Here is a 20,206-nt window from a genome sequence, read left to right as displayed (position 1 = left end):
GATGTTTCTAACTCTCTATCCCTCTCCCTTTCTCTCTTGTAAAAAATCAATAAAATATATTTTAAAAAAATAAAAATAAAAGACGTGGACAGCAGCTAGAGGGGAGAAAGTATAGAGCGGTAAGTTTGGCCAGGTAGAGTGGACAAAATAATGGGACTAGCTACACCAGTGGTTCTCAACCTTCCTAATGCCGCGACCCCTTAATACAGTTCCTCATGTGGTGGTGACCCCCAACCATAAAGTTATTTTTGTTGCTACTTCATAACTGTAATTTTGCTACTGTTATGAATCGTAATGTAAATATCTGATATGCAGGATGTATTTTCATTGTTACAAATTGAACATAATTAAAGCATAGTGATTAATCACAAAAACAATATGTAATTATATATGTGTTTTCCAATGGTCTTAGGCGACCCCTGTGAAAGGGTCGTTCGAACCCCAAAGGGTTCGCGACCCACAGGTTGGCAACCCACAGGTTGAGAACCGCTGAGCTACATACACCCTTCAGTTTAATCTGCCAGCCACTTATTCCTGACTCTGTATCACAGAATATAGGGAAGACATGACTTAGACATTGGCCTGGAAGCACTTACCCTGCAAAGAGGAAACTAAGGTGACAACAAAAAGGGAAGGTAAATGCATTAGAAACATACATCTGTGGGTACAGAGTACAGTTTTATAAGAGCAACCATCCAAATGCGGGTTAATATCAGCAAGAATCAGCTAATCTGGGCAATGCTCTAGACCAGTGATGGCGAACCTTTTGAGCTCGGCGTGTCAGCATTTTGAAAAACCCTAACTTAACTCTGGGGCCGTGTCACATATAGAAATTTTTTGATATTTGCAACCATAGTAAAACAAAGACTTGTATTTTTGATATTTATTTTATATATTTAAATGCCATTTAACAAAGAAAAATCAACCAAAAAAATGAGGTGACACGCGTGTCATAGGTTCGCCATCACTGCTCTAGGGGCTGGCTATTGGGCAATCTCGTAGAGAGAAAAGAGTCTGTACCACACTGTTATTCCTAAATGAGCACCTACAACCATTAACATTTAAATAGCTTAAGTCCTGTTCTCAGGTAATGGTCATCTTCTTCCAAGCATTAGGCAAAGTTTCTCCAGATTTATTTGTGGAAGCTCTTACTTAGGAAGAGCTTTGGAAAGCCAGCATTAGCTAAAATTAGGACGTGGGCTAAGATACATACAGGCATACTTCATCCAACAAGTTCCCTAAAGAGTGGACTTCTTAAAAGTCAAGTCACTTTTTTTTAGTGTCCAAGAAAGAAGAACTTCTTTTGCTCAGTGAATACTTGTGAAGAGCATACTACTTAACATTTTTAAATGACTCCAAAGAGCTCACAGTGCATTGAAGGGGTTAGATAGATGGCATTTCGGGGCCCCTCCAGCTTAATTCTAATGGTGTGATGACAAATTACTCTTTCCAAACCCATGGGGTATCTCTGCCAGAATTTTTTTCTAGCAAAAGATATGGGAGACTCATTGTAGGTACCAGTATGGAATCCTCACCAACTCTTTACCTTCCCTAACTTACTAGTCCTTCAGCCAAGGGTTCACTGAGTCTGTTCTCTCTGCATAAAGGATACAGGCAATGATACCTTCATCCCTTTATGACACTTCCAGGGCCTCATTGTTCTCTACAGTGATTCACTCCTCCTGGGCCCACCTCCCATGCCCTTTTCTCCATCCAATACCATTAACCTTTCTTCCAGCTCAAAACCAGTGGGAAGTCCAAACTCCTGAGCATGAAATAAGCAATTTGTTCTATATGACATAAGAAATGCATGTTAAACTTTTCCAGCTTAGGAGATACTGAAAAGTATAAGTAAAAACAATTAAATCATTCATTATCCTATCCCTCTACCCCTGTGACCCATATTGTAAAACTTTAATGGCTGGCTTAGGCTTTGGTCCATCCTCTACTTGCTACTCTGGGCTTGCCCACTGCTTCCCTGCTAGACCTGTCATCCAGTTTCCAGGGACCCAACCCCCCAAACATGCTGTGCATTATCCTGTCCATTTAGATGGCTCAAGTCCATCTATACCTGGAATGCCCATCCCCCCTGCTCAACCTATCCAAATTCTACCCATCCTTCAGTATCCCGCTTAGCTCCCACCTCCCAAAACCTTCTCTGGCTGTGCCAGGCCATGGAGGTAGCCAGGTTCTGAACCAGTATCACATGTATTGTCTGGATGTTTTTTCAGCTGCACTATATTCTGACAGCTCTTGAATTGCTGCTGAGCCTGATACCCTCATGGGTGTTTCTGTATATTTAAGTTTGCTTATTTACCTCTGTAAGCTCCTGAAAATAAAAACTATATCTTTGCATCCACTCCTCTCCCCACCCTAGTGCCCATCAAAACATCTCCTACCTAATACACGTCTGACAGATATTTCATAGACTTCTGAAATTTTAGAGCTGAGTGGGGAAGGGGGACCGAGGACCAGAGAGGAGAAACTGGACTAAGGTTAAAGTGCAAAGCCAGAATACAGACCCCAGAATAGGAGCCAACTGAAACCAGAACTCATTTGAACATTTACTGTGCACCTACTATGTGCCTATCACTGTGTAAGGCACTGGGAAATGAAACGGAATGACCTCCAGATCCTGTGATCAGAGAGCTCACTGGACTGCGAGCTGCTCTAGGGTAGCTTTTTTTCAGGGGTGGTGTGGAAGAGGGTGGGAGCAGACTCAGAGGCAAACAATGACAACTAGAAACTCCACAACATACTGTGGAACATAGAACAGGTGCACCCAACCCTGCCTGCAGTCAATATATCTGCAGTAATCAGGGAAGGCTTCCAGGAGGAAGCAAAGCTTGAGCACATGCCTGGAGGCTCCACACATGAGTGAGACAGAGATAGGACAGGGAAAGTGTGCTACCTGGGCTCTTCAAGGGGAACGCGGTCACTGGAAGGATACACACAGGAATGGGAAGTGAACCTAGAGGCCATCAAGGAAATAGCTTGTAGAATCACTGCATCTTCAGTGGTAGCTCCATTCCCTCCTCACATTCTGCATTGAGTCTCAGAGAGAAGCTATTTTAGCTAATTACCACTGCTCCTACTGGGCAGAGCTTTTTCAGCCCAGCATCTCATAGCCAATGAATTGGTCACTCTTGAGCCAAGTGACCATCCCTGCCAATCAGGGGCCACCCCTGTACAAGGGCCAGCTCAGCTCAGCTCTATGGGGCAGAAGGCTGGGAGGGGTCTGGGGAGAAAAAAAAGAGGGTAGTTTTAGCAAGAAAGGAATGTTGAGTGTGGTAGACACCATGGAAGAGTGGGGATCAGTGAGGGAATCCCAGCAGGGATCTAGTGTGAGCAAAGGGAAGAGGTAAAAATAACATAACAGGCTGGGTAGCACTTTTATGCCTGAGTTTCTCTAACGCTGAGGTGGCATCCCAGGTCCAGAGCCTCCTCTCTGGAGTGGAGGGTTACAATTAATCAGGTGGCATCTTATGAGCTGCATGTCAGTGATGCTTATTTATCTATGACGTGTTACTACAAGGAAGACAGCGAAGCACCTCTTTTTGCTGCATCTTTTGAAGACCACGCTGAAGTGAAGAGGGAACATGCAGAGCAGTTCCGAAGACACCTAAGAAAACGTGGGGGTAAAATCTGCCTTCCGGTGACTAACAGGCCTGATACAGGTAACTGGGAGCCTAGCGTACAAGCTCTAGAGCAGGGGTCCTCAAACTTTTTAAACAGGGGGCCAGTTCACTGTCCCTCAGACCGTTGGAGGGCCAGACTATAGTTTAAAAAAAAACTATGAACAAATTCCTATGCACACTGCACATATCTTATTTTGAAGTAAAAAAAAAAAAACGGGAACAAATACAATATTTGTATTTGCATGTGGCCCGCGGGCCGTAGTTTGAGGACCCCTGGTCTAGAGGCTGCTCTGGAGTTGAAGAACATGTTAACCAGCAAGACCGGAACACCTGGGCTTCTGCGAACAGTGGAACCGATCTCTTACGCTTCACGGGAAAGTACCTGGATAAACAGGAGAGGAACACAGGCTGTCTGGTTCGCCAGCTTGTATATCATAAGGGAGAAGAAAAGCAGGCCCAGCGGGAAGACCCATTTAACAAGCTGCTGAAATGTCAGGTAGAGACTTAGCATCTGAAAGCAGCACAGCAAGTCTTCCCATTGTTGGTAGGTCCCGAAGTCAGCTACTTAAGAATCTAGATCGGCTCCACTTGACAAAAGACTGCTCATTGTTGCACATACAAATAAATCATGACCGGGGAGAGGATAATAAAGAGACTTGTTACTAGGGAAGAAAGGAATAAACCGACATCTCTAAGAGCCTACTGTGTCTCCAGTACCATTTTGAAGAAATGATCTTGGACCTAGTTGTACCTTCTACATCCCAAACCCCTGGCACGTATGTATGTGTGTATATTGCTTCTGTGATTCAGATGCACTTCCTGGGATGGCATCCGCTGTACTACATGTTTTAGTCATAATCTCATCCAATCCTCTGCAGTCAGAAGAGATCTAAGTTTAAATCCTGGCCTGATAAAGTAGGTGGTATGTTCTCCATTTCATAGATAAGAAAAACCAAGGCTCAGAGAGGTGAAGTAACTTGCCCAAGGTCACACAGGCTGTCGGTAGTAAAGCTGGGATTCCTACCCAGGTTTGACCCTGAGCCTGAGGGACAAATTCTTGGCTGTGTATTGTAGAGGAGTGGGTCAGCTGCCCGGCCACAGGCCTTCCCTTTAGGGTAGCAGCTCGAGGAACCAGAGGGCTTGCAGTGGAGCCCGGCCAGCTGAGCTAGCGTCTGGCAGTGCTTGCTGAGCTGCAGGGAGCTGATGTTTTCTCAGAGACACTCGTGGACCCCAGGAAGGGTCCTGTGTCAGAGTTCAGATGAGACATCAGGAAGGATTTCACGGCCCCAAACTCTGGAAACGCTGCAGTTAGCTGGCTCTAAGATGCTTTATAAAATCTTTCTCTAAGAAATCTTTTCAGGATTGCTACTTGGACCTGTGTTAATAAATACCTGGGGACACACAGCCTTATCCCCACTCCATCTGGCCTCCCTGCTCTCGAAGGTTGGGACTGGGTGCTTGTGCCTCTGTAAAATGTGGACAATTACTTCCTACCTGCCTGCCTCTCCCACTTGGGAATCTCACTGGTTAAATAAGGTAACAGAGGAGAAGCTGCCCAACCCAGCTCCTCCCTGTGAGCTCTTCCAAGCAACTGACCGCTGGGCTTTTAGCACAATGACGTCCGTATCTGTGACCATGTGCTAGGCACTTCCCACATGCCAGGCTATACCCCTTACATCTGTGGCAGGAATGAGGGGGAAGGGAGGGAAGTCAGAGGTAGCTTTGTGTTTGGGAGAAACTTTAAAGGGCCTTTGTTTCCAGAAAAGAGAGACCTAGAGACCTAGAGTCTTGGCTTAGTGGATAAAGCATCTGCCTGTGGACTGAAGGGTCCCGGGTTCAATTCCAGTCAAGGGCACATGCCCGGGTTGCGGGCTCAATCCCCAGTAAGGGGCATGCAGGAGGCAGCCAATCAATGATTCTCTCTCATCATTGGTGTTTCTATCTCTCTCTCCTTCTCCCTTCCTCTCTGAAATCAATTTAAAAAATTTTAAAAAAGAGAGAGAGACCTAGAGTCCACTGAGGCAGTGATTACAACAACAGTAAACTGTCTATATATGAAACTGACCTTGGGTGGTAAGTAAAAAGGATGGTAGCTGGTTTGGGGCCTGAAGCAGGGTCCTGGAAGCTCCCAGCATCATGGCAGAGGTCAGGGGTCAAGAAGCAGAGGTGTCTGTCTCCTGCTTTAAGCCGTTTCCTTCTTTGTGCCAAAATTCCTTTCACTGCCCCCAAGCCTGACATGGAACTCAGTTTACTCTTCAGCCAGTCTCAGTGGTGAGTTCATCCTGAGCCAGGGTCACAGAGGGAGCCCAGCCTTGTCTCAAAGGAGGAAGGGGTCCTTGAGTTCCAGGGCCCGAGGCGTGAGGAGGATGTGAGCACTCCCCGGGGAGAAACAGGGAGGCTGGGTCAGGAACATGACTTCCTGTTGCCCTGGAATGGAATGCTCATGTTTCCTATTTGGACATGAATGATGGGACCCCAGAAGGTTGGAAAACATGGAGAGACTCAGAGTCCCCAGGTTATTTCAAGAACCCTGTGAGACAGAGACCATTACCACGAAGAACAGAGCCTAAGAGAGCAACGCTGCCTCCTGAGGCCCCACAGCTCACAGTAGCAGAGCCAGGGGCCAACCGGGGCCTGGCAGCTCCAAACACCCAGAGTGGCCACCACCAGGCTAAAGCTCCCCAGCCTCACCCCTGAGCCCCTCCTCCTGCCAGGAATGGCTCAGTGCCCTTCCCTGCCTTCTCCCTCCGCTGCCCTTCTCCCCTCGGCCCTGTCTCCTCTCTCAGGTGGCAGGGGTTCCTCCAAAAGATGAGTAGGAACACTCTGCCTCCGAGAGCCACACTGTGCCCCTCAGCAGCTAAGCTCTCCTTTCCAGCTGGTGGCCCCGCCCCCGAGGTACCACCTCAACCCAAGGTGGGAAGGACATTCCATTTCCCTCCAGGCCTTGTGGCCAAGTTACCAGGGGCCAGCAGCTCAGCGTCCAAGATTAGGGTCCCGAGTGAGGCCTCAGGGTTGGATGCCGGCAGCACGTGGGTGGGGGTGGCAGGGAGGCAGTGCCAGCCCTGGATGTGGATTAGACACAGGACAACAGGGCTCTCAGCAGGTCGTCGGGGAAACCACCAAGAGCACTAAGCAGTAGGACCCACCTCTTTCTCTGTTCTCTGGAGGGGACCCGAGGGCCACAGGCAGAAAGAAAATCCTAGGCAGCTTGGCACCTCAAAGAGAACACTGGACCAGGGATCAGAAGCCGTGGGCTTAACTCCCAGCTCTGACACTAAAGTTGGCAAGCAGTGAAGTTCTCTGAGCTTCCGCTTCCTCGTCTGCAAAATGGAAAAAGACCTACCAGCCCAGAGGATTACGCCAGGTGATGCCCCCAGCCCCATCCTCTGCCTGTACAAGATAATCCCTAGTACCCAGAGAGCTCCTTGCCATGCTTCCCACCCTGCCTTCTCTTCAGAGGACGGCATTGGCCTCGGTTCTGAAACGGGGCTTCCCAAAGGTTCCTCATGGGCTGTGTGAGGGAGGGGGAGGAGGGGCAAATGGACTTCTGCGCCCCCTTCATCCTCCTTTCCGTACCCACACCTTCACTTTGACCTGTTTGTGTCCCGTCCCCCACCCCACAATAATCTACTTTTTTAAAGTTTTGCTACTTAAATAGTAAACTCTGCTGAAGTAGATCAGGAGAAAGCACGCTTTTTCCACAAAGGGCCAGATGGTAAATATTTTAGGTGTTGTGGGCCAAGAAGCAAATTAAGGGTATTATGCAGCACTTATACAACAAAGGAGAAAACAAAATTTCAATAAATATTTAATTGATGGGAGGAGGGGCAAGTGGACTTCTGCGCCCCCTTCGTCCTCCTTTCCGTACCCGCACCTTCACTTTGACCTGTTTGTGTCCCGTCCCCCACCCCACAATAATCTACTTTTTTAAAGTTTTGCTACTTAAATAGTAAACTCTGCTGAAGTAGATTAGGAGAAGGCACGCTTTTCCCACAAAGGGCCAGATGGTAAATATTTTAGGTGTTGGGGGCCAAGAAGCAAATTAAGGGTATTATGCAGTCCTTATACAACAAAGAAGAAAACAAAATTTCAATAAATATTTAATTGATGGGATTAAAAATATAATGAGAATTGAGTTTTGTTTTGCCTGTTTTTTTGTAATACAGGTTTTCCAATAAGAAGAATGGAATTTGGGGGAGGGGGGAGGAACGGTGTATGGGGAGGATAACATTTTGTTTAATTAGGTTCCAAAGTTAGTGTTCCCTATCATCAAAGTTATTGGAACTGTTCCTCTGTAAAACCCATTCTTTGCTCCAGGGCCATTCACAAACAGGTGGCAGACAGATTTGGCCACAGAGCTGTAGTCTTTTGTCACCTGGACTAGACATGGTAGGAGCCCTTGCAGGTTCAAGTCCTTGGGCTCTAAAGCCTGTTGAAGCCTGCTGTGGGTCTGGGGCAATCTCCAGGAGAGAGACCTGAAGGCTGCAGCCATCACTCTGAGCGGCCCTGGGAACTGCAGTCTCCCCAGGCCAGAGCCCTGGGGCTTTACCACAGCTGAGGGGAGGGACTCAGGGCCTAACTCCTACCACTGCCTCTGCTCTGACCCTCTCACTTCCCAGCAAAGGAGAAAACAGAGGAACAGCGCTCTTCTTTGTCCTCAAAGCACCCCTCCCCAAGGAGCCCATCTCTCCCAACAGCACTCTCTCAGAAAGCTTTTTAAAAAATATATATTTATTGACTTGAGGAGGGGAAGAGACAGAGACAGAGAGAGACAGACAGACAGAGACAGAGAGAAAGAGAGACAGAAAGAAACATAAATTTGTTGTTCCACTTATTTACACATTCATTTGTTTTTTCCTTTGTACGAACATAAATTTGTTGTTCCACTTATTTATGCATTCATTTGTTTTTTTCTTTGTATGTACCCTGACCGGGGATTGAACCCACAACCTTGGCATATCGTGATGATGCTTTAACCAACTGAGCTACCCAGCCAGGGCCTCCAAGAACTTTCTTATAGAACCCTGCCCACCAACTTCTAAAAGTAGAGACAAAGAAGTGGAATCTGCCCTAGCTGGTTTGGCTCAGTGGATAGAGCATCAGCCTGTGGACTGAAGGGTCCCAGATTCGATTCTGGTCAAGGGCACATACCCAGGTTGCGGGCTCGATCCCCAGTGTGGGGCGCGCAGTAGGTAGCCGATCATTGATTCTCTCTCATCGATGTTTCTCTCTCTCCCTTCCTCGCTGAAACCAATAAAAATATATATTCTTTTTTAAAAAGTAGAACCTTTTGCTTGAGTTCTGGGGTCTCCCAAAAACCTTGATCTCCTCTATCTGTGGGGGCAGGAGGCAAAACCATCCATCTATGGGGAAGACCTCTGTCTCTGGTCCTGATGGGTCAGATGAGTTTTCTGGGCCTTATTTTCATCCTTTATAAAATGGGAATTATTATATTTGCGTTGTCTGCCTTGTGTTGCTATCAGAACTTCAAATTATCCATGAAAATGTAATTAAATGAAAATGAAATGTAAACACCATTAGAAAAGGTAACATAGCAGAGAGAATAAGTTTTGGAATTAAGAGAGAAGCATAGAAAACTTCAACCACTTTCCATTTCCCTACAGCAAAAACAGTAATGTTTCTTTACAAAACTCTTGAGCTACCATAAATACATAAAAACAATGAGTTTTTGGCAAAGCCCTAAGGAAATCAGCGCATGTTGGTGACCTGGTAAACTGGATCAGTATTTCTAGTTTTCACCATGACATAAATCAGCCATAACCTTTGACCTGGTATTCCACCTCTGGGAATACACCCAGCAGAAATAATGCAGAGAGAGGAAATTAAACAAATATGTCCACAGGAACATTTATTTTTAATAGTGAGAAACAATAGGGGAATGTTAAGTAAACTGGGAATGTCTGTATAGCAGAATATTATGAAGTTAACAAAAATATGTACTATATCTTTTTTTTAAAGTGGGTATTCTTCAAAAATATCAGTGTCAGGAAAGTCAAAGGAAGGCCAAGGAGCCATCCAGATTGCAGGAGCCTAAAGAAATACAACAAAATGCAATGCATGATCTGCACTGCACCTGGTTCTGCAGCGAGAAAAACTGCTATAAAGTGCACTGATGGGGAAATTGACAAACTGGAACAAGAATGAGAGCTTAGATAAAAATGTTTTATCAGAGTTAAATGTCCTGAATTTTAAAACTGTACTGTGGCTATGAAAGAGAATAACCACGTCCTTAGGAGACGCTTAATGAAGTGTTTAGGGATAATGAGGCAAAATGTCTGCAACTGACTCTCAAATGGTTTAGAAACATTAATAAATAGATAGTTAGATAGGAAGGAAGGAAGGAGGGAAGGAGCAAGGGGGGAGAGGAGCAGCAGGAGGAGAAGGAGATGGGAAGAGGAAAGAAGAGAGACAGGAAGTGACAAAATGTTAAAAATTGGGGTATCTGGATAAAGGGTGGATGGGAGTTCTGTTATTCTGAAACCTTTTATTAAATTTGAAATTATTTCAAAACAACAATTGTTTTCATTTACATAGACTCTGGATATATGAAAGGTATAAATAAAAGAATGCTGAGTGTAAAAACAATACAACACAAAAATGTACATGCCGGTGACAAGTAGGAAAGCAAGTATATACAGTACACATAGGTATATAATGCTTTCAATTAGCCCACACAAGTACCTCTCTTCAGCTCTCAGAGTTCTCACAAAGCACGCTGAGCTCAATGAGACCTACCCTGGGGCAGGGGATTTGCTCCCTGGGCCAGCTTGGGGCTGAAGCGTGTGCAATGCAGCCACTTTGTCTGAGTGGCTTTGTGCTTTGTTTTCCTAACAAAGGCTGATAAAAGCGCCTCCCTCCCTCATCCATGCTTCTATCATCCAGGGCTCTCCGCAGTCACCTGCCTCTTCCCTTCAACCCTCTCCAGTGCCCTCTTGCCCACTCCCAGGCCTGCTGCTCCTCAGTAGTAGTATAGCCCTTACCTCAAGGCAGTTACCTGCTATTTCCGGGTTAGTCTGTGAGAAGCTGCCTCACCCCGGGTTACAGCTTCCTCCTCTGAACCAATAGCACATGTTTGGGGGAGGGGGTGTGGAGTATTAGCTCATGGCCTATTCCATCTTCTTCTTTTATCAGCTTTTGAGAAGAGTACCCCTGTTGCCCAACTTTTAGAGACTGAGTTTCTTTATCCCTAAAATGGGAATAATAGCTACTTCCCAGGGTGTTACAAGGATTAAATATAAGAATGTATGTCTAGCCCGGCGGGTGTGGCTCAATGTTTGAGCATCAACCTGTGAACCAGGAGGTCACGGTTTGATTCCTCGTCAGGGCACATGCCCAGGTTGTGGGCTTGATCCCCAGTAGGGGGTGTGCAGGAGGCAGCCAATCAATGATTCTCTCTCATCATTGATGTTTCTATCTCCCTCTCCTTCCTCTATGAAATCAATAAAAATATTTTTTTTTAATGAATGTATGTCTAGGAAATGGAGGTAATTTTTGTGTTTTGTTTTCCACTATGTGTGTGGGGAATCCTGGACGTTCATAGACTCTAAGACCTTTGGAAGCTGGGGCGCTTGGCTGATGTTTCCTGCCTCAGATTTAACTCAAGGCAGGTTCCAGACAGCTCTGCACTTACCTGATGGGTATCTGTGGGAGCTGAGCACTTATTAGTATAAAAGGCCTGGCTGGACACTATGGCGGCAGGGAGGGGGAACGGATGGATAAAAGATGAAGTATGCAGGGAAAAGCCTGCAGTCCAGAGGGGAAGATGACCAGGTGGACCCTTTGTGTAACATGAGATGTGATGACATTAGCACTTAATAGAGATGTGGGTCCAGGATAAGAGGTAATTACATCCACGGAAGGGGCAGGGGTAGGGTGGGGTGGGTCATGAGAGGCTTTGCCAGGGAGACAGCCTTTGATCTGGACCTGGGAGGAAGCGTTTGATTTTTCCAAGAGTGAGGGAACAGCAAGAACAGAGGGAAGTGGCGAGTTTTGGAGGATCTCTGGCCTCCGTCTCAGTGCTGCAATGATTCTCAAAATAGGAGAACTAATGTGAAGCTGGCTTCAAAGAGCTGACAGCCCAATACAAGCAAATGTGGGACAGGATAGGCCTAATCTCACTCCTGGGCAATCCCAGGGCCGCGGGCGCTGCTCCTTGGCCTCCTGGACCTGCCCCGGTAGCTTAGCACTTGGGGAAATGTTAACTCTGAGATATGTGTACCTCAAGTAGACACAAAAGAGGAAGGGATGTGTGGACATGAGAAATAGCTGTAGAAAGATTAGAAGGTAAAACAGAAATAAAAATAGCTGCTGTATTAAGGCTACTAATCTTTTATTGGCTTAAACTTCTTAGATTTTTTTACAAATATATTTTTATTGATTTTTAAAAAAATATATTTCTTTATTGGTTTCAGAGAGGAAGGGAGAAGGAGAGAGAGAGAGAAACATCAATGATGAGAGAGAATCATTGATCAGCTACCTCCTGCACGCCCCCCACTGGGGATTGAGCCCGCAACCCAGGCATATGCCCATGGCTGGAATCGAACCTGGTACCCTTCAGTCCGCAGGCTGACGCTTTATCCACTGAGCCAAGCCGGCTAGGGCTTAGATTTTCTTATTTAAAAAAAAAAAAACTTGCATCCAAAGTAAGTCTCACAGATCTATATATACGATTGTAAAAAGATATTCAATGCTTTTCATTAAGTGAAAAAGCAAGTTGTAGACTTATGGTCGTGTGGTCCCATCTGGGTCCACTTATGACTTGCTTTACTTAGAAAAGTTCTAACAGGCAACAGAAGAACATTATTATCAGAGTTTTCCTGTGGGTGTGAGATGTGGAGGGAGAGCAGAGGGAATTCTACTTTAACTCATCATAACTTTATGACATTTCCCATGCATCACCTCTGTAATAAAAAAAATTTCATTTAAACAGAAATAGTAAAGTCCCTTTGCTTCAGACACGCTTTTCCCTGGAAAACCCTTGTCCCAAGGACCGAGACAGGTAAACCACTATTATTGTTGTGTTCCATGGTGCTTTGTGGCTACACTGGGCTCTAGCACCCAGTCTGAGTAAATCTGAGCTCTACACATTTCCTGAAGGTTTTTATTTCTCTCACAAAGAGGTTGCCCAGGCTAAGCTGAGTGTGTGCTGAATGATCATAATGACAGAGGACCCCATTAGAGACTCGGGTCTGGCCAACAGCCCTGTCAGGATGGCCACCCCTGGCAATTCCTCAGCTCCCAGGAAGGATGAGGCTTGAGAGCAGCGGACCCCTCCCTGTCCCAAAGCTCCTGTCCCTACACAAGGAGATTCTGCAGGGTAAGTACCTAGCAGGGCGCCTTGCACATGGGAGCCTCCTGGAAGTAGCAGGGCTTATGGCTGCTGTCTTCATCAGAGAGGGAAGAGGGGATGAGAGGATGTGGGGGTGATAGTGAGGTAGGCTCCCTGAGAGAGGTGGGGACTGTGGATAAAAGTTGAATGTGCATATGGATAGTTTTTTTCTGTTTGTTTAAAGCAGCACAATGTAGATAAAAAGCTTCTTTAAATTCTGCCTCCTATACTGCTTGCTTTGTGGCCTTAGACAAATCACCTCCCCTCTCTGGGCCTCACGTTCCTTGTCTATAAAATGGAAATTTGGACTAAATTCTTGTTGAGATCCAGTTCAACAGTAACATTTAATAAAATAGTCTGATCGTCTAAGTAAAAGAAACCACTAGAGGAAGAAGAAACCACTCATTATTGCATGCTGTTTTTATTGAATTACCTTGTGCCCTTGTGCATACAGTATTCAACACTGGTCCTAACTACCAGCGCCCTTCCTCTAGGTCTAGGAAATATCACTCCTTCCAAAATGTTCACCTCCTGACTCTGACCCTTCACCTTCAAGGTCAAACAGAAATGACCACCCTACCAGATATTCTCCCCCACTCCCCAGAAGCATTCAAAATAAAGGAAAAAACGAGTTTGCTCTCTGTGGGTCCTGATGGTGTGGCCAGAGCCCTAGACTAGGAGTCAGACCTCCAGTCCCCACATGGTCTATCACTGGCTCACCATGTGACCTTGGACAAGCTACTTCCTCTCTCCGATCCTAGCTTTGTCTTTAAAATGAGGGATTGAGTGGCTTTTTCTTGATGAGCCCTACTCTAATATACCCCTGCTCTGCCCTAGGTGGCTACCAAGTCTGGTAGAGGCCAGAATCTGCAAGCCAGCATTTCTCCAACCACTCCAGCATCCCCAGCAGGCTGCTGCCAAAATGTGAGTGCAGCCACGTGTCTGCGTTCAGCACAGGGAGCCGGAAATCAGGTGAGATATGCAGGGTCAGGAATGGTCCCAACCGAGCTCAGGACTCTCCAGCCAGGGCACGCTGTCCCCAACCAAAGCTGGATGCTGCAGTGTTTCTCACAGATGTTCTTACTTGTAGATCAAAGACAAACAAGGCCTCCAAATGAATCAAAAACATGTGCCTCAGGGACCAGACAAGGGCAGGAAGTGAAGTAAAGATGCTTTGCTTGTTAACACATGGTTTAAGCTAAGGTATAACATACCTACAGGAAAATGTACATGTACATGAACATGAACGGCTTGATCTATTTTCATGACATGGACACAGCAGTGAAACAGGCACCCAGATCAAGAAACAGAACAATCCCTACGCCCCACAAGTCCCCCTTATGCCCTAGTCACCAGTCCCCCAAATAACCACCATCTGACTTCTAGCATATCTGATTCACTTTGCCTGTTTCAAACTTCACACAAATGGAATTATACAGTATGGACTCTTTGAGTCTGGCTTCCTTTACTCAACATGATGTGAGTTTCATCCATCAGCACAGGTAAAAATGAAAAGTGACTGTCATTCATCCTCATTTTTGCATAGGAAGGACTTAATGAGGAGCTAAAATAAACAAGAAGAAAGCCCTGAGTGTAGGCAGAGTACTCACTGGTAGCCCAGGAAGCAGGTGTACATACAGCTCTCTCCAAAATAAGAACGATGGCCCCTCCACGTGCTGTTTTCCTGCAGAGTCCCACCCCTTCCTCCTAGGGGCTCCATAGGTGGGAGGCAGGACCTTGATGCCTCAAATTTACTTCAAAGGCCAGAAGCTCTTATTCACTGAACACTTACCCTGTGCTCGGCTCTGTGAGGAACACCAGAGACTCAGCATCTCGTTTAATCCCCACAACTGTGAGGTCGGTACTGTTATTATTCCCATCACACAGGTAAAACTGAGGCCCAGAGAGGTTGAGTAAGTTGTCCTAAGGTTGCAATCTGTGTGACCCCTACGGCCAAGCCTGTCCACCATCCTGTGTTGACAGGGAGCTTGCTGGCTGCATCAGGCCCCACCTATGTCTCCAACCTCATCTAAGCACCGCTTGCCCCCAGCTCACATTCTGAGGCCACACTGGCCTCCTGTCAGTAGTTCAGGCCCCAGGTCCTTCCCCATCTCTGAGCCTATGTCCATGCTGTTGCCTCTATCTGCTTATTAACCCCTCAGTCTCAAGTTAACAGGCTCTTCCTCAGAGCAGCCTTTCCTGACCCTCAGTCTAAACCTGCATCCCTTAGTCCAGTGGTCCGCAAACTCATTAGTCAACAGAGCCAAATATCAACAGTACAACGATTGAAATTTCTTTTGAGAGCCAAATTTTTTAAACTTAAACTATATAGGTAGGTACATTGTTATTAACTTAATTAGGGTACTCCTAAGGCTTAGGAAGAGCCACACTCAAGGGGCCAAAGAGCCGCATGTGGCTCGCGAGCCGCAGTTTGCCGACCACTGCCCTAGTCTCTCTCAGGGCACCTGCTCTCTCCTTCATAGCCCTTCACACAGGCTAAAATGATGTATCTGTGCCCTTATTCACTTGTTTAGTGCTTTTGTCCACCAATGGAACATAAGCTGCAAGAGGACAGGAATATTCCTGTTTGTGTACCCCTACCTTGGGCAGTGCCTGGTACACAAGGGAAGAAAAGAAGGGGAGGAGAGAAAGGTAGGCCTGTCCCTTCAGAAGCTGAGCAGTCATCTGGAGGCAGTTCTATTTCCAGCCTGTCCATGGCCTCAGGCAAGACCTTTCCCTCTCTGAGCCTCAGTCTCCTCCACTGTCAGATGAAGGGCCTGTTAGAGGACTTCTAATGGCCTCCAGCTCATCTGACCTCTAGACCACAAATCCTAGCATGTCAAGCCATTCCCAAGGCCTCTACTGCCTCTTACCCACTCCATGTCTGGTTAGCACTTTAGAAAAGTAGGTGGGGTCCATTAAGGCTCCCCAGGCTGCAAGATACACGGGGCCTTCACACCCTGTTAGAGGGAAGGATCAGAAAACGTGAGATCTCTCTAGTTCTAATAGCTCCAATATAGTGCGTGGGGGAAAGACAGGACTAGGGAGGAATAACAGACGGATTCCCCAGGAAGCAGCTTCTACTTCCTTCTTCAAAGTCTCCCACCTCAGTTCCAGCTCTGGTGCCAGTCCCATCCAACTCCACCCTTGTTATGTGTGTGGCCCCCACCACACACACACACACACACACACACACACACACACACACGCTGGAGCTCCAGGAAGGTAGAGACTATCTGTGTCCTCCTTGTCTTTGTACCCACAGCACTTAGCACAGACCCCTACACACAGGATGTGGCCAAGGTTGGGCCACTGAATCAAATGCACTGGCAGGGTCTGCTGCCGAGGATGCCACTTTACCCTTGGTGTCACCCAGGTCATGAGAAACCGGAGGGCAGAGAGCCTGGCCTCTCTTTCAGAGGCAGCCTCCTACTGCCACCCTCAGCTTCTGGCCCTCTGTCCTCCTCACACCCTTTCACCAGGCTCTGGATTGCCTATGTCAGCTGGTCTCTGAAATAAGGCAGATGGGTCATCCCCCTCTGCGGACTCTGCATCACTTGCTCCCATGCACCCAGCCATCCAGTCACCCAGGACAAGCACCGCCTGAACTTGAAGCACCTGCACCTTCCATCGTCCTCAGAGTCTGGCTCCGTTTTGTCTTTCGGAATTAAAGTAAGTAAGGAATTAGACCTGACCCACGAACTCTATAAAGAGGAAGGGCCTCCTGCTTTGCCTCCTGGAGACAGTGGAGGCCCTAAACCCACAGGTTTTTACTTTGCTGGGAGTGTGAAAGGCTGAGGTTGGGTATACTGGTGAGAACGTGGGAGTGTGCAAGTGCCATGCTCATAGGATAGAGCACAACAGGTGTGCGGTTACAAACAGAGCTGGCCAGACCTGGTTATGTCGCTTGCTGGCTGAACAACTTTGGGCAACTTGCTTAAGTGCTTGAGACCACAATTTCCTCATCTGAAAAACGAAAGTAAAACAATTCCCATTTCTTCCGGCCAGCATGGCTCAGTGGTTGAGCATTGACCTATGAACCAGGAGGTCACAGTTCAATACCCAGTCAGGACACATGCGCGGGTTGTGGGCTCGATCCCCAGTGGGAGACATGCAGGAGGCAGCCGATCAATGATGCTCTCTCATCACTGATGTTTCTATCTCTCTCTCCCTCTCCCTTCCTCTCTGAAATCAATAAAAATCTATTTTTATTTTATTTTTTTATTGAATTTTTACAGAGAGAAAGGGAGAGGGAGAGTTAGAAACATTGATGAGAGAGAAACATCCATCAGCTGCCTCCTGCACACCCCCCACTGGGGATGTGCCCACAACCAAGGTACATGCCCTTGACCAGAATCGAACCCGGGACCTTTCAGTCCGCAGGCCGACGCTCTATCCACTGAGCCAAACCAGTTAGGGCTACAAATCTATTTTTATTTTTATTTTTATTTTTATTTTTATTTTTTTTTATACATTTTATTGATTTTTTACAGAGAGGAAGGGAGAGAGACAGAGAGTCAGAAACATCGATGAGAGAGAAACATCGATCAGCTGCCTCCTGCACATCTCCCACTGGGGATGGGCCCGCAACCAAGGTACATGCCCTTGACCGGAATCGAACCTGGTGCCCTTCAGGCCGCAGGCCGACGCTCTATCCACTGAGCCAAACCGGTTTCGGCTACAAATCTATTTTTAAACATTTTTTTTTTAATATCCCATCTCATGCACTGTTGTGAGAATGAAACTTCAGGACTACTGTTCTATAATCACTAAAACACCATCTAAATAGTAGCATCTGTTAGAAATGGAGCAAGAAGAGATCTTCAGAAAAATCTTCATTTCTCTCCAAATAGGAACTACTTTCAGGTCTCAGAGGTTAGCTCTGGTTGTGCTCCGTGTTTAGCAAACCTGAAAAGGCACCCAGTAACTCAGATCCCATGAACCTTCATGGCTGTGTTCCTGTGGCTTGTTACTCAATGCAAATCCACTTTCAGGAGGATTACTTCACCTCCCAATCAGGCTCTGAGCTTATGAAACAAAATCCTGGGAGCCGTGGAGAATGTCAAGTGGGACTCAGAGAAGAAAACCACAGGTCAGGTCTCAGTCCAAAGTCTGGGGAGGGCTTCGTGAGAACAGTAACAGATAAACCAAGAATCGTTTGGATTCACCATAACTCTTAGCCAGGGTATACTGAAAACACAGAGCTCAACAATTCTAGCCCCTTCTACCCGTGTCTTTATTTTCAGAGAGATGACTATTTGCAGAGCCTCCCATAAAGATGCATAAACCTCAGGATTACTGACAGCTGTCAGAGGGGAGGGGGATTGGGGGGGACTGAATAAAAATGGTGATGGAGTTAAGCAAAAACCAAACAAACAACAACAAACCTCATAGACATTGGGTGGTGAATACACACTAAAATATATAGATGATGTTTTATAAAATTGTACAACTGAAAGTTATTACTTTTATTAATCAATATCACCCCAATAAATTCAATAAAAATTAAAGAAATAAACTCTGGCATCCCCTCCGCCTCTGCCGGCCTCTTACCTCCCCAGCTCCTCTCCGATGTCGTAACAGTCCTCCACCTTCTGCTGCTTGAAGGCCTCCATGTTTGGGCTCCTCATTGAGGCCTGGAGCATACAGCCCTGGAAGTGAGATTAGGACAGATGTGTCACTTGGCACAAGCCTAAGAGTCTGATAATTTCACAATCATCCACAGCCCTCGTTCCTCAAGAACTGCCCTGCTCTAGCCTTTCCTCACTTGTGACCGATGCGGCACGGTTCTGATTTGATTTAGAGTAACTCATGTTTGCTTGGGAGATAGAAAAAGAGTCCTCACTTATTCAGATCTGCTCTGAACAAGTGCAGAGAAATAGAACCATGCCAACTTCAGCAATTTGTTCTCAGGAAATTCAGGTCTACTGGGGAAAGAGGCAGCCGTGAGGCAGGAGAAAGAGCACTTGTTTTGGAGTCAGAAGATCTGGGTTCAAGTCCCAGTTTTGACTGGATAAGTGATTGAAACTGTGGGAGACTTATCTTCCCTGTCCGTAAGAGGGGCTGATACTGTAAAAACCAACAGCAAATCACGAAATTATCTTGTAAACTGTCAAATGCAGTCAAAACGTAAGGGATTTTCATGACCTCAGCTCTCTACGGGCTGCGCCACCTGAAAGCGAGTCTGAACTGATTATAAACTCACTCACTCATCACCCCAAGAGAAAGATGGGCGGGAGTGCCATGACAAATTACAACAGGCATCAGGAGCCGGGAGGCTGAGGTTCTAGTTCCAGTTTTGCCCTCAGCTAGCTCTGTGACCTCATCTCTTGTCTGAGGAGCTTCAGTTTCCTCATCTGTCGAATGGAGCTAGCTCTGCTGCCCAGGGCACCGCACTGAGAGCCAGGCAGCTCTGTGCCGTGAGAGGGCTCGCCACTCCACCAGGAGAGGCCGTCTGCACCTTGCCCTGGGATCCCTGCCCCAAGGAGCTCACCCGTTCCTGGGAACGCCACATGTCACCCTCAAGGGCAGGGCCCAGGACGCAGTGTGCAAGTCACAAAGATAACACCAGCTGCCTGTGGATGTGTCTTTCAAGAGTCATTATCACGGGCCTCTCAGAGCTCATTTAGGCTAAGCGTTGGCAGCTTTCCTTCTGCCAATCAGATACCAACCACGCCCGGGCCCCACGAACCCCAAAAGACTGTTTTCATCAGGCTGGGTGGAGGCCCCATTACGTAAAGGCATGTCTCATCAATGTCAAGTGGCTGGAGCTGTTCTAACTCTCAGGCGATGTGTACATTTCACCCTCTTTTCTCCATGTCTAGTCCCCTGCAAACTAGAGCTCTGTTACCAGGATGCACACAGATCCCTGAAGACCTCCAGACAGACCCGACCTGGCACCCAGGCCTTTCTCTCAGGTCATCTGCCGACCTCCTGCCTGTGGTCCACCACACATCCTCCTTCCTGCTATGTCTTCACTCTGTGCTCGGCCAGGGCCCAGCAAGGATGGGATACTGGAAAGAGCAGACTCCAGGAACCCATTCTAGGCTAGTCTGGTTGTATGTCAGCCATGTGACTCACAGCATGTGACTCACAGGGGTGATAACATTGATATCGCCTACTTCACACATCTGTGTAAGGGCCCATTGTGATAGGGGCATAAACTGCTGGGCAAAAAGAAAGAGGATGATTGTTACTGTTATTGTTAGACTCGTTTCTG

The 20,206-nt window shown here is 46.8% G+C and overlaps 1 protein-coding gene across 4 annotated transcripts in view; it reads right to left on the bottom strand.

The window, feature by feature from the left end:
• DAPK2 (death-associated protein kinase 2) overlaps positions 1 to 19,501 on the bottom strand; it is a 109,917-nt gene extending 90,416 nt beyond the window's left edge. The window contains exons 1-2 of one of the 4 annotated variants that reach the window (XM_014535478.1): positions 19,481 to 19,501; positions 18,541 to 18,638 (exon numbers count right to left, since the gene is read on the bottom strand). In XM_014535478.1, the coding sequence (XP_014390964.1) occupies positions 18,541 to 18,638; positions 19,481 to 19,501 (119 nt within the window). Of the gene's footprint in view, positions 1 to 18,540; positions 18,639 to 18,836; positions 18,932 to 19,480 lie in introns of those variants that run through there. The other 3 variants (XM_014535481.1, XM_005861074.2, XM_014535479.1) reach the window with 3 other exon arrangements.
• Between the last annotated feature and the right edge of the window lie 705 nt (positions 19,502 to 20,206).

The sequence above is a fragment of the Myotis brandtii genome, unplaced genomic scaffold, assembly GCF_000412655.1.
Source record: "Myotis brandtii unplaced genomic scaffold, ASM41265v1 scaffold144, whole genome shotgun sequence".
In the NCBI taxonomy this organism is placed as follows: Eukaryota; Metazoa; Chordata; class Mammalia; order Chiroptera; family Vespertilionidae; genus Myotis; species Myotis brandtii.
The sequence above is the reverse complement of the archived record's forward strand: the minus strand, read 5'-3'. Positions and strand labels throughout refer to the sequence as shown.